At 46.5% G+C, this 15,000-nt stretch overlaps 1 protein-coding gene across 1 annotated transcript in view; it reads right to left on the bottom strand.

Annotated features, from left to right (window-relative positions):
* The window catches only part of ptprt (protein tyrosine phosphatase receptor type T), a 288,666-nt gene that overhangs the window by 32,539 nt on the left and 241,127 nt on the right, over positions 1-15,000 (bottom strand). Inside the window, exon 24 of the mRNA XM_070844851.1 lies at positions 14,967-15,000. This exon is cut by the window's right edge and continues 54 nt beyond it. Coding sequence (XP_070700952.1) covers positions 14,967-15,000 — 34 coding nt within the window. The remainder of the gene's footprint in view (positions 1-14,966) is intronic.

Raw genomic sequence — 15,000 nt, 5'->3', positions numbered from 1 at the left:
CCCTCTTATTTTCACTTTGCAAGACTGTGAATAAAGCACATTATAATGACACTGCTGCTACAAATATGAATCATTTCTCTGATTCTGTGATGCTGATTTTTTTTTTTTTTTCTGGGAAAAAAATAACAAAACAAAACAAAGAGAGAGAATGATGTCAACAGGGGGGAGGAGGTGGGTGAATGGGTGATGAATGGGAGAGAAGTAATAAAAAGAAAAGAGGAGGTAGAGCAGAAATTGGCAAGTGTACAGTATGGTGGGATGTGGAAGAAAGAGACCAGGGGCAGAGAGAAAAGGGGGTGGGAAGAAAATAAAAAGTGTTTCTTTGAAGTCACAGAAATGCTAATGCTTGATGCAAAGCCACAGCTGGGCGGAGCTGCGAGGCTTAGCCTGCAAGCTAGTCCGTCAGACTTCTGCACTGGGTTAGAGAATAAGAGATCAGCACTCCTCAGGTTTCTGCTTCTGAGGAACGGTACCTCCTGAAATGCACAAGGAAGTATTTCAGAAGCTCCGTGTGCCCTGAAAAGTGTCTGCTGACACGTTTTATACAGTCAGATACACTCAGATACAGTCAGATACACTCAGATACAGTCAGATACAGTCAGATACAGTCAGATACACTCAGATACAGTCTTATACAGTCAGATACAGTCAGATACAGTCAGATACAGTCAGATACACTCAGATACAGTCAGATACAGTCAGATACAGTCAGATACAGTCTTATACAGTCTTATACAGTCAGATACAGTCGGATACAGTCTTATACAGTCAGATACAGTCTTATACAGTCAGATACAGTCGGATACAGTCGGATACAGTCAGATACAGTCGGATACAGTCTTATACAGTCAGATACAGTCTTATACAGTCAGATACAGTCTTATACAGTCTTATACAGTCTTATACAGTCAGATACAGTCGGATACAGTCTTATACAGTCAGATACAGTCGGATACAGTCTTATACAGTCAGATACAGTCTTATACAGTCAGATACAGTCGGATACAGTCGTATACAGTCGGATACAGTCGGATACAGTCGGATACAGTCAGATACAGTCGGATACAGTCTTATACAGTCAGATACAGTCAGATACAGTCTTATACAGTCAGATACAGTCGGATACAGTCTTATACAGTCGGATACAGTCAGATACAGTCTTATACAGTCAGATACAGCCGGATACAGTCGGATACAGTCTTATACAGTCAGATACAGTCGGATACAGTCGGATACAGTCGGATACAGTCAGATACAGTCTTATACAGTCAATAACAGTCAGATACAGTCTTATACAGTCAATAACAGTCAGATACAGTCAGATACAGTCTTATTCAGTCTTATACAGTCAGTATAATCATTTCATCAAGTAGGTAAAGTAAAGAAATACAAATTAAAGAGCATAAGCTGATTGGTTGGGACTGAACAGGGTTTTCAGGCTCTACGACCACAGAATGTGACAAACCCACAACTTTCTGTCCAAAGGAGCAGGGACTTAATTCAGACCTGGTCCCTGCAGCAGAAACCCACTGAAGGTTCTTTAAAAAACTTCTTAGTCCCTGGGGAAAGTTCCTGTGAGAGAACCGTGGCTGTAAGGACCATCTCAACATCTCAGCTGCTGCTGTGCGGTCGAGGCCTCCCCCCCAAGAGAGACACAAGCCTGCGATGCTGGAGCTCATCTCCCATCTCCACATTCTCATAACTTGCTCCACTGGCACCGAACGATATCACTGAGCTTACGTGGTTAACACAGAGTAGCTGCCTACAACACAGAGTCTCCCTGATTATCAGCTCTTAGATCATCTAGAGGAGAATCATTTCAACAGCTTCTATCAGAGTCATTTTCCTGCTCTGGATGAGCTGCAACACTGATGGCAGCATGACTCCACTCTGCTGCTTCTAGATACTGTCATCAGCTCTCACACACACACACACACACACACACACACACACACACACACACACCCTGCATGTAACAACAAACACAACAGGGGGTAATCTGCCAGCCTTCTGCTCTTTCTCTCCCTCTCTTTGTCTTCTGACTTCTACCACTTCTCCTTCTCTTTCTGCATCTCATCCTCCCATTCCTCCCCCACCATCCCTCCCTCCCTCCCTCTCTCCCTGGCTGTCCCTCCTTCTTCTCACTCCTTTCCCTCCCTTGTCTTCCTTCATTTACCTTTTTCTCCTCCTCTCCCTCTCTTGCCCCATACTGTCTCGCTCCTTCAGACAGCAGTAATTACACAGAGCTAGTGTCACGCTGTCATAACACGAGAGCCGCAGACGAGAGGCTGGAGGGAGGGAGGGAGGGAGGGAGGGAGGGAGAGGGGGTGAAGTTGGGAGGAAGGGGCCCTTTCCACTTCTCTGTGCCCAGGGAGGGAAGCTTCTAATTGGGCTAAGATGGCAGGAGGTACTGGCTTGCAAACACTGCAGATCTGGACACAGGCCACAGGTTTGAAGAGGCTGACAGAGTGTGTGTGTGTGTGTGTGTGTGTGTGTGTGTGTGTGTGTGTGTGTGTGTGTGTGTGTGTGTGTGTGTGTGTGAGAGAGAGAGTGTGTGTGTGTGTGTGTGTGTGTGTGTGTGTGAATGAGTGTGTGAGTGTGTGTGTGTGTGTGTGTGTGTGTGTGTGTGTGTGTGTGTGTGTGTGTGTGTGTGTGAGAGAGAGAGTGTGTGAGTGAGTGAGTGTGTGTGTGTGTGTGTGTGTGTGTGTGTGGGGGGGGGGGGGGGGTGTAGGGTAAAGTACGCTGTGTGAGCATCAGGAACACTAAGACAGATTAGTGTAACCTGTTTGTAACACCTAAATTTATAACAGATATAACCCCCCCTCAGCCATCACTATCAATCAATCAACCAATCAACCAATCAATCAATCAATCAATCTTTATTTATATAGCACCAGTTCACAACAGCGTTATCTCCAGACTCTTTCCATGAAGAGCAGGTCCAGACCAAACTCTTTAATTAGAGAGAGACCAACGATTCAGGAATTCAGCATGAAGGATTCAAGAATCCCCACATGAGCAGCTCAGAGATTAAACTAGTGTCTATCAGTGACCCTCTAGCAGTGTGGGGGGGTCTGTACAGATATAATCCTCCTCAGTCATCACCAGTGACCCTCTAGCAGTGTGGGGGGGTCTGTGTCCCTGCTGCCCTCTGCCTGTATTTCCTTATTTTGCTGTCTTCACAAGGTTTCTGAGCATCAGCCTTTGGGAGGAAGCTACCAACATGTAGTGACACCGACACCGAGCTCGTTCCTAAATAACAGAGATTCTGGGGTCGGGTTTTACCTGCTGGAGAGCCCCCCCCGACCCTAAACGAGCCGGGGGGGGGGGGGCGGCTCCTCAATGTATCCTCAATCTAAACCTGAACATAAACCTGACACTAAATCCAATATTGAAATATACAATTGGAACATAAATAAAGTGTCTTAACTGTAGATGTGTGGTTTCCAGATTTAGACTGATGCACTAGAATCAATACCAGGTCAGGACATACAGCAGATAGACTAGACATAGAGCAGATAGAGCAGACATACAGTAGACAGACTAGACATAGAGCAGATAGAGCAGACATACAGTAGACAGACTAGACATAGAGCAGATAGAGCAGACATACAGCAGATAGACTAGACATAGAGCAGATAGAGCAGACATACAGCAGATAGACTAGACATAGAGCAGATAGAGCAGACATACAGCAGATAGACTAGACATAGAGCAGATAGAGCAGACATAGAGCAGATAGAGCAGACATAGAGCAGATAGAGCAGACATACAGTAGATAGACTAGACATAGAGCAGATAGAGCAGACATACAGCAGATAGACTAGACATAGAGCAGATAGAGCAGACATACAGTAGACAGACTAGACATAGAGCAGATAGAGCAGACATACAGCAGATAGACTAGACATAGAGCAGATAGAGCAGACATACAGCAGATAGACTAGACATAGAGCAGATAGAGCAGACATAGAGCAGATAGAGCAGACATAGAGCAGATAGAGCAGACATACAGTAGATAGACTAGACATGGAGCAGATAGAGCAGACATAGAGCAGATAGAGCAGACATAGAGCAGATAGAGCAGACATACAGTAGATAGACTAGACATAGAGCAGATAGAGCAGACACTGTGTGTGCTCTCAGGCTCATGTTGCTGTCTGCTGGACTGGAGTAACAACAAAGTCACCAGAAGCTGGTGTCCAAGGGCGAAGGGTCGCGACCCCATTACTCATTAATGAGCTCCACTCCTCTGCTGAGTCTCCCTCTCCTCGTAACCTTGGAACGCCCCCCCTCCCCTCTGCTCTCCTGCTTTCTGCTCTCCTCTCTGCTTTTAGTTTGGTTCCATTTTCCCTTTCTGAGTCTCTCTTTTTCTATCCTCTTCTCTCCCAAGTCTTGTCATTACCCCGGCAGCCACTGTAAAAGTTTTGTTGGGGAGAACTTGTTAACTTGAGGGGTCCTGAAAAGGCCAAACAACATAGACTTCTGTGTTTTTATCTGGGAGAGATTCGCAGGGGCAGCCGAATGCAGCAGAAAGCTGTAATTTGGAGACATCAGATCAGATTGTATGTACTGAGAGCCTGCACACAGCTGCTGAGCACAAATAAAAGGAGAAGGAGCCACCAGCGCCTAATGACTGCTGTCCAACCACGGCAGCAGACAGCAGCAGCTGTATCAGTGGCTCTGGGAGAGCAGAGGTCATCCTGAGGTTTTATGTGACACCTCAGCAAGACTCACAGCACATACTGAAATATCTTAATTGGAGCAGGAGATAATCTGTGAGTCATTGTGCTGCAGCTCCATTAATATACTGCCCTGTTATTGCTCTCTAAGGACAGCGTCTACCCCACATTGTTCTCGCTTGATGAGGCAAAAAGACATTTAAGAGGCACTTAGGTTATATAATGCTGAATTCCTCGACTCCAAACAGCACTAATGAAATTCTTCTCCCCCGTATAGCCCAACTCAGATCAGATTTGGAAATTTAAATGATCCAAGACCTTTACTGAACTAGGTGTTAGAGTTTTAACTGTGCTTCCCTTCCCTCCCCAACAATCCTGGGATTTCTTTTACTTTTCTAACCTTAAATAAATAAAAATATACACACACACACACACACACATATATATACATATATATATATATATATATATATATATATATATATATATATATATATATATATGTATATATATATATATATATATATATATATACATATATATATTTTCACCACACGTAATCGTGCTGTTTATCTGATTTTGAATTTGTTATAAGAGGAGAGCTGAAATGCAAATGAAAATCAAACAGCACGGCGCTAAACATCCGTACAACAAAGCCTTTGGTTTGAGAAAAGAAGCTGGCAGCTGAAACGTGCTCTGACTGAAACCCCGGTGGCTTAGCTTTCTGTTTTTAAAACTTTGCTGGACAAAGTAATTGCTGGGTCATTGATATTGAACAAAAACCTTATCAACCTCCTGCAGATATATTATGGCCATTTGAGCTACGAGGCAGTTAAAACCACTACTTACCGCCTCGTTTAGATTCCATTGTCTTTCCAGCTGCCTGGAAAGAGCAAGAAAGTGTAACAGAGCTTGCTGTTGGAGAGAGGAGAATTTAATGCTTCAATATGCCCATTAGGTTTTATTTTACAATGCTGGAGAGAAACTAGGGTAGATAATACAGCAGCACTACTGCACACTAGATGCATGATGGGGGATTTCTGCTACTAAAACACGGCAGAACACGAGTGATACCCTCTCGCTTTGATTTGTCTTTTAAAGAGTTTGGTCCTGCGATGATGATAATGATGATGATGATGGAGGTTAAAGGTCAAGTCAGAGGTTTAAAGCCCGATCGAGCACCTGAGCACGACGAGCCTCCTGATAACTACACCGCTCCCTCTGTTTAGTGTCCGTGTAAACAGATGGAGCTGGTGGTTCACAGAGAAGATAAAAAGGCTCACAGCAGCAAGTTGAAACTGCTGAACAAGATGTTTTACCCTTCTCTCCTCTCCTCCGCTCTCATCTCGTCTCTCCTCCTCCTCCTCGCCTGCTTCTTCAGTAGCCACTAAGCAGGGATTGTGTCTGTCACAGATATACTTAATCAGTTAACTCCCCGTGGAGCTCAACTCACTCACGGCACACACTCGGCTGTCAGACCGGCTCAAGGCATTAGGGAATTTAATAGTACGTGTGATTGAGTGTAAGTGTGTGTGTGTGTGTGAGACACTGAGCAGCGTGTAAGTGTGTTAAAGTGTGTCTTTCTCCCCCTCCCTGTACGCTCGTATGTTCTGGAACATCTTTTGGATGTGTGTTCAAAGGCTTGGGTGGAAAGTATTCCAATAGAGTCTCAATGTTCAACTGAAGTGTGTGTTCCACTGTCAGCAACTGTGCATCTGTGTGTGTGCAGTGCCTCTGTCAGTTTGCATGTGTGTGTATGTGTGTGTGTTGGAGTGTATTATAGTGTGTAATAGCCTATTAAGACCAGAGCTCCCTGCAGCTGATGTGTCAAACAACTCTGAATGTTGTCGACTTATGCACACACACACACACACACACACACACACACACCTCAAGATGCTGTTTCCAGCTGTTTGAAGGCTGTCGGGAGTAAAAGAGAGAGGGAGAGCGAGGGGGAGAGAGGGGGAGAGAGGGGGAGAGAGGTGGGCGAAGAAAGAGCAGCAGCCTCTTTACACTTTAAAGTTCCACAGCAGAACTAAATCAGTGTGTCATGACACTAAACTACAGCAGAGTTCACTACAAACACTGTACTAATGTGGAAAATGAACAAATAAATGTGTCTGACATCCGATTGGTCCAAGAGAGACAAACAAAACAGCATCTGGACTTTCCTAATGACTCCACTATCAGAGGTGTTTCCTCTCTGTAACACTGTGGATGTGTGGACATGTGTGGACGCCACACTCACACATGTTCAGGCCTGTCACAGTCACATGATGAAGATCCCTCTCCCTCCACACAGGAAGTGGATCAGTGTCTGCTTGGAGATGCCAAGCGTGTTCTGCGTGTTCACCTCCACAGGTGAAAACCTGCACAGCTTCCTGTCTGCACGTCCAGTATCAAAGCTGCTGAGCTGATCTGTGGACTTAAATCCACCCACATTTCCATAAAAGTAAATCAGAGATTAGGAAACGCTTCAGCACCAACAAGCCTGTGGTCATAAGACATCTGTCCCGTTAGTCTTTCCCATTCACTACCTGATGCTCTCTGCTGAGGAGCCTCCTCTCTCCAGTCAGACGCAGAGGGAAACGTCATCTGCATATGAGTGCTGGTCTAAAGGCACACAGTGTCTCATTAGGGGTATGAGGAGTGAATGAGTTGAGTCGAGCTCAGCTTCTTCCTGCATGTCATCTTCAGAAATCTGAGACGATCTGTCAGCAGAGCGGAGTTCAGGGGAAGGGTGTGTGCTCTGCAGCTGAGAAAAAAGTTCTTCAGAGCTTTTCTTCTAAATGTCTATACAGCAGTATATGCCATTACTTCTGATTAATTCATCACCAATCAATTACCTCACGCTGTTAATGATCACAGCTCGTCATTACCACCTATCAGCAAATATCCAGTTGTCAGCCCCCCGAAGTGTTAGAGAGATTAAATATGATCATTTAAAATCCTCCACCTTCTAATTAAAAGTACAATCATCGTTAAAACCGTAGCTTCATCATCTCCCTCCACCACCTGATGCTTTATTTTATGGCGAAAAGAACAATTATTGTTGAAAATCAGCTTTAAGAGTGTGCATGTGTTGTTATTACTGAGTCTTGGCTCCCAGCAGCCTCTTCTGAAGAGGAACAATGATTAACAGCAATCACCACCAACGGTATCAATAATTCTTAACGCGGCTGGTGTTAAAAATCAGCCTCATTATCGCCATTATCTGTGTGCTGCCCCCCCGCTGGGAGCTGCTACAGAAACCGTTTCATTTCCTGAAGGTGGGGGGCTGGCAAACGTAATCAGTCTCTTTCAGAGAGGCCTTTTCTTCCCGTCTGTCTCTTCTTTTATTTTTTAACACTTCTGCTGGAAATAAAGGAGGCAGCACCAGAGAGGGGAACCAGACCAGGTCCAGAGAGGTGCTGACCCTGCTCAGAGCTCGGCCCAGCAGCCAGGCACAGGAGGCGGCACATGGGAGTGTCTCCTGTGCCCCCCCACCCTCATTCAGCTGCTTCTCTCTGAAGGAAGCCTTTCTCCTAAATAAATACTTTTACTGGTGATACTTGAAGCCAATGATATGATACTAATGCTTTAATGTTTCACTACGTACGTCTGGACTTAAAACTCTCCCTCATCACAGTACACTGAAGGATGCAGCACTAAAACACTAAACTCACTCACTGAGCTCTTGCTCACAACAACCGTCACTATTTTTTTAATATCTAGCAGCGTAGATGTATTCTGAAACGAGAGTGTGGATTCACAAATTACTCCCCATAAGAGAAGAGAAACATAAAGAGTTTCCCAAAAACAAATTTCACATTCCTCTGACTGCAGGTCTGCAGGTGGAATAATGTTGCAGCAGCGCTGCACTGCTTCAAGCAATCAGGCGAACTAGACTGCTGTGATCCGAACAAGAGAGAGTGTGTGTGTGTGTGTGTGTGTGTGTGTGTGCATACACTGCAGGTACAGGACTTTCTTATTCACTGCATTTGTATGCGTGCCATGTGTGTACAGAGTGTGTTTATTTATATAACCGTGTGTGTGTGTGTGTGTGTGTGTGTGTGACAGCTTGGGGGATGCTAATATTTGTTGTGGTTCTTTGGTCAAACACTTCAGAGGAGTTGTTGGCGTTCTGACTTCAGAGGAGCTCAGCAAACGTGTTGAGAATCGAGCGGCAGAAAGGATAAGAGAGGATGAGGGGAGTTAGCTGCATGTGAAGCTAATGCACACACACACACTCACACACACACACACACACACACACACACACACACTCACACACACACACACACACACACACACACACACACACACACACACACACTCACACTCACACACACACACATACTCACACACACACACACACACTCACACACAAACACACACACACTCATACACACACACACACACACATACTCACACACACACACACACACACACACACACACACACACACACACACACACACACACTCACACACACACACACACACAGGGTTGTGCTTGTTTTCAGAACCTTCCTCTCTTGCTTTGTTTGTTTCACACACAAACACAAACACTCAGAAACATGATGCCCTCATCCTCTATTGCTTTCTACCTCTCTCACACACACTCTCTCTCTCACACACACTCACACACACACACACACACACACACACACACACACACACACACTCACACACACACTCACACACACTCACACTCACACACACACACACACACACAACCTCCGCTGTAATGAGAGGCAACATGCTGCAGGAGGGGAGGCTGATTATGCCAGTGATGCTTGGAGGTGGAACACTGGCTGAGGGGGAGTGTGATGGTAACACTGCCTGGCAAAGACTGACAGGCTGTGTAATGATTCTCATTCACCTGAACACAGGTACACATCTGTGAACGGACAGGGGACGACGGGTGAGTCTGTGCATGTGTATGAGAGAGAGGGAGGGAGGGAGGGAGGGAGGGAGGGAGAGGGAGGGAGAGGAGGGGGGGGGCATGACAGAGAACAGAGGCGAAGAAGGAGAAGTTGTAAAGGGAGGTGAAAGACGTGGGGGAAAGATGAAAAGAGAGGTGGGACAGAGTGACGGATACAAGAGTGAACGGGTTCAGAAGCAGAGAGGAGACAGATCAAGAGAGAGGAGGAGAGACAGGAAGCAGACAGACAGGCAGACAGGCAGACGGGGATGAAGGAAAACAGAAAGATGAAAAAGGGAGAGATGAAGACAGAGACGATGGAATAAAAGCAGAGATGACTCACACACACACACACTCACACACACACACTCACACACACACACACACACACACACACACACTCACACACACACACTCACACACACACACACACACACACACACACACACTCACACACACACACACACACACACACACACACACACACACACACACACACACACACACACACTCTCGACTCTTCAAAACCAGGAAGTCCAGCAACGTTTCTGACTTTCCTTCACAAAGTTCTCAGTTTTCTTCCCGTCTCTACGTTAAAAGGTAAAACCACAGAGAGCTGGAACACGTCCAGTCGTGCTCACGTGTCTCCTCGACAGCTGAACCGTCTTCTCCACTGTTCTGTGTCCTGTTACACCCAAAACACTGTTTGAAGTCAACCTGAACAGAACTTTAGACGGCGAGCACGATGAGAGGCAGAGGAGGACTGGAGGGGAAGAGAGAGGATGAAGGCAGAGAGACAGGCAGACAGACAGACAGGCAGACAGACAGACACACAGATGTCTTGCAGTCTGTGAGTTCTTCAGTCCCCCCCCCTTGAGGAGAACAGAGGAGCAGCCCTTCCTGCTGCAGCCTGCACTACAAACGTGGGGCTCTCTGTGTTTGGGGAGGCACAGTGTTTTGGCAGAAGCTTGGAGGGGGGGGGCATTAAAACAAACGGCTGCCTGTCTGAGAGAAACACATCCTGCTGCATGGAGAAGCCTCTCCGGTCTGTCGGGGTGTAATGTGCAGTTTTCCCAGCGAGGCACACAAATGCAGCACGCTGAAGAGATCAATGAGAGAATCAATGATCATTACAATGATGCACAGGTCAGACAGACAGACAGACAGACAGACAGGTCAGACAGACAGACAGACAGACAGACAGACAGACAGACAGACAGACAGGTCAGACCAGCGCTGTGCTACACAAACACGGCAGCGACTTCACCTGGATCATCATGACAGTCAAAGCACGATGAGGCGGCCTCACAATAAACCAGTCCAGGTCTGGACCACGTGGGAGTGGAGTCCACGGAGCAGCTGCTCCTTTTCCATCCTGTCAGTCTAAAAGGAGACGCTTCAGATCAGATGTGACTCTGAGCCACACGTCTTCTCCTCAGCTGTCCGCTACAACACACACACTCTGACGTCGGCTTGTCCAACATTAACATTCATCAGTCTCACTTCAAGCCTTCACATCCTAATCTGAACGTTTGGGCCTTTAATGAAGTCCATCCTCCCCCCTAGAGCACGGTGTCAGGCAGGGTGGTTACATGTTTGGGTGATGGGTGGTGTAAAGGCCCGTCCACCCCCAGTCATTACATCACCAAGCTACCGGCCCCCTCCACCTGACATGTGTGTCACCGTGCGGTCCGGCTGCTGCTTCACTCTGCCTCAGTACTGGACTCTAAAGGGGGGGGGGCAGGTTTGGCATTGCCGACATGGGAATGAGAGCATCAGCGGTGAGCACAGACAGAAGCACTGACACCACCCTGCTCGTCTCCATGACAGCCTGCAGGTGGATGCTGACACCAGTTAAAAATGGAAACGTAAAGGAGCTGCTGACACTCGTTATGACACCACTGTGGAGGAGCCAATCACAGTGGAGCACCAGTGTTCACATCCCAACACACACACACACACACACACACACACACACACACACACACACACACCAACAGAACAACACCAACACACAAACACACACACACCAGCCAGAACCGCTGTGTGGGAGTGCACAAGACCAAAATAAAGAATAATATATAAAAGGCTTCGACACGCCACCTCTTCCTCACCTTAACTCTCATCACACACACACACACACACACACAGACACACACACACATGCACAGACACACACACACACACACACACACACACACACACACACTTTTACACATATGTAAATGCTTGCCAATAAAGTTTGTTTATTTTGAAGCTGCTGTTGAATTATAAATGACCATATGGGAAGGTTGTTCTATGAACTGAGGGCTGAGAAGGAGAAGAAAAAAGAAGGAGAAGAAGAGGCGAAGCGGAGGGGAAGGGGGAGAGGGGGGAGAGGGGGGAGAGGGGGGAGGAAATAGAAGCAGACAGATGCCTGTAATGAGGAAACACTACTGACTACACTACTACACTACTACGGATGGAGGGAGAGCGGAGGAAAGAAAACTGGAAAGGTGAGAAAAAGAGAAGAAGAGAGAAAGAAATGTGGGGGAGTAAAAGGGAGAGAAAGAATAAAATAAGCCTGTAGATGACAGAGGGGTGAGGAGATGAAACAGGAGGAAAAAAGAAGGGAAGAAACTCAGGAGTGCAGAAAATGAAGCAACCATGATGACAAGGAGAGGAGAGGAGGAAGGAAGGGAGGAGGGAAGGAGGGGAGGAGGGGAGGAGGGGAGGACAGGAGGCTGGTAGATTAACATTTATTTAGTGTGCTGAAGGGATTTCAAACATGGCAGCTACCGTTTGTGTTTGGCAGATGGCCGGAAGAAGAGAGTGTTAACACTTCAACTCAAATCAGCCCTTTACAGAGAGAGGGGGGGAGAGAGAGGGTGAGACAGGCAGAGGGAGAGACAGGCAGAGGGTGAGACAGGCAGAGGGAGAGACAGGGAGATTATGTGATGAAACTTTGTGGCCCTATAAAAGTAACAGCGGTCTGCAGACAGACAGGTTATCACAGCTGCCTCCTGGGGGGTTCTCAGGGTCACATCCTGGGCGCTGGTTTAAGTCCCCCAAAGCCAGACCACGACCCTCGTGTGGTCTGCCGATGAGCGTTTGCTCGGGTTGGGGGGGGGGACCAGAGTGACTCTCCATGCGACCAGATTAGACTTTAACCAGTAAACATAGATTTCATGTGAGCCTCTTCTTCTGTGAGGCTTAAACATGACCCCCCCCTCACTGAGCCAGCCCTCCACAGCATCGTTTAGTTTCAGAGTCACTGAAAGTGTTCAGGTCACACCTCTGAGAAAATACACCTTTAATATGCACTCAGGTTACAGCGTGTGGTGCTGCAGAAACACAGGAACGACTGTTATCGGTGGCCTCCATCATATTCAAGTGCTACTATTCCATCACTGCACTGATTTCACTGAGGAGGAGCGTACGCACTGCATCATGAACCGTGTTACATCACATCTTAGTTCTAAAGCCAGAAGTGGTGAATGGTCAAAAACACAATAGCGCTGCAGGACATTTGAACCTGTAAAGTGACAGAGTGAAGCTGGAGAGGACAGTTTCCTCACATGCCATTGGCCTGTTACTATGACAACGCTCCCCGCTTGTGTGTGTGTGTGTGTGTGTGTTTGCGTCTCAGAGATGGACGTGCTGTAAAAAGCACAATGTAAATAAAGACGACTACGGAGCGCCGCTGTTTTCAGAAGTGACCGTCTAATGAGGACGTGCCCTGGTCAGCACACACACACACACACACACACACACACACACACACACACACTAGGCTAGAGGTTGTAAAATGTACAATCACAGCTAATTACAACTTGTTAACCAATCAACTGTTTTACTGGAATCAAAAATAATAATAAAATACATAAAGAAGCCGGCCGGACTTCAAAAAGCAGCCGGCTGATTGGTCGACGCCGGCGCTTAAGGAAAGCTCTGGAACGTGGTCATATAACTATACAATGAGCATATGAGAGGATTTAAGAGGGGAACTGAAGTTCAAGTTGCCTGAAGGAAAAAGACAGAAGAGAGAGTTGGAGCTGGAGCCCGTCGGTCTGCCCGTCTCACAACATTTCCTTGTTCTAATAAAGACGGCACACAAAGTCATTTCCCCCGGGGGCCTTTTATAACATTTTCTCAAGAAAATGAGCCTTTGTACAATCACAGCAAGCAAGATGGACAGTTTCCATTACCAGGCCCTTGTAATTAAAGGATTTGTACTAATAGCAAATTTATCATAATTCCTGTTGGCTATCAAGTCCTTGACAGGCTATTTCATTTCAGCGCAGTGTTTCATTTTAAAGCCTTCAGGTTAGCACCGTGTCTTCGCCTCGACATCTAAACCCTCATAATGAGACGTGCACACGCACACGGGTCTGGGCTGGAAACACACACACACACACACACACACACACACACACACACTGCAAAATGTAAGAACCCAATCTCCTGGGTCACTCTGGTCATGCATGTGCATGTGGGTCTAATGGCATCGACACAAGTACACACACACACCCCCAAACCATTTAATAACACTTCAGCCAAACAATCGGACTCCTTTGTTCAGTCCTAATAGAGGCCTGAGGTTGCCTTGTACACACACACACACACACACACACAGGACATACATTCACACAGACGTCATTAGCGTGTGCAGAATCATAACAAACACTTGACACAGCGTCGCATTCACATGCTAATACACACTCTAAACACACACTCCCCCCGAAACAAAGCTTCACTCTGACAAAAGTCTCTGTGAATAGAATAGAGGCTGCAGGCTTTGATCATCAGGCAGCACTGAAATCAAATCCCTCTGCAAACTGCCACAGTAGTTTCCTGTATCAGGCTTACTGAAGTTCAGGAAATGAGTTTGAATGGACTTTGATATTACATTCTTATCCAATATGCATATTAAGATGTTATTTTCTATTACACACATTACTCTGCTTTGACTGCTTTGGTCTCACTGTCAATTTTGTCATCACCTAAAAACTCTGTTGGGACCGATTCATCCACCCAAACCAAACATCCACTCTCAGCAGGTGGATACGACTCGGCAGGTTTGGACTGTACCCTCCACCTGAAGGATGTCTACACCAGGCACCTCAGCTCCGTCGTCACGGCTCTACATGTGTGTGGACGAGCCTTTCTCTCGGTACAGGGTCTGGCACCAATAACCAAAGTGTTCTTTTTGACACCTCTCATCCAGGAGTGTGAACCGTTGCCAAACAGAAATGACTGAATCCTTTATAATAGCTGAAATAAATCACACCAACCCTCCCTCAGCTTAACCAAAGTTCTGAGCTACATTAGTTCAATCCCACAGTCATGTGCAGCAGACAGAACTGCAGACGTGCTCCATCTATGTCATTGCAGTACTCACAAGCGATGATGTTGCCATAGCGATTCTTGTTGCG

This window comes from Pempheris klunzingeri, chromosome 2, assembly GCF_042242105.1.
Source record: "Pempheris klunzingeri isolate RE-2024b chromosome 2, fPemKlu1.hap1, whole genome shotgun sequence".
Taxonomy (NCBI): domain Eukaryota; kingdom Metazoa; phylum Chordata; class Actinopteri; order Acropomatiformes; family Pempheridae; genus Pempheris; species Pempheris klunzingeri.
Note: the sequence above shows the minus strand (reverse complement) of the source record. Positions and strands in the feature narration are given on the sequence as shown.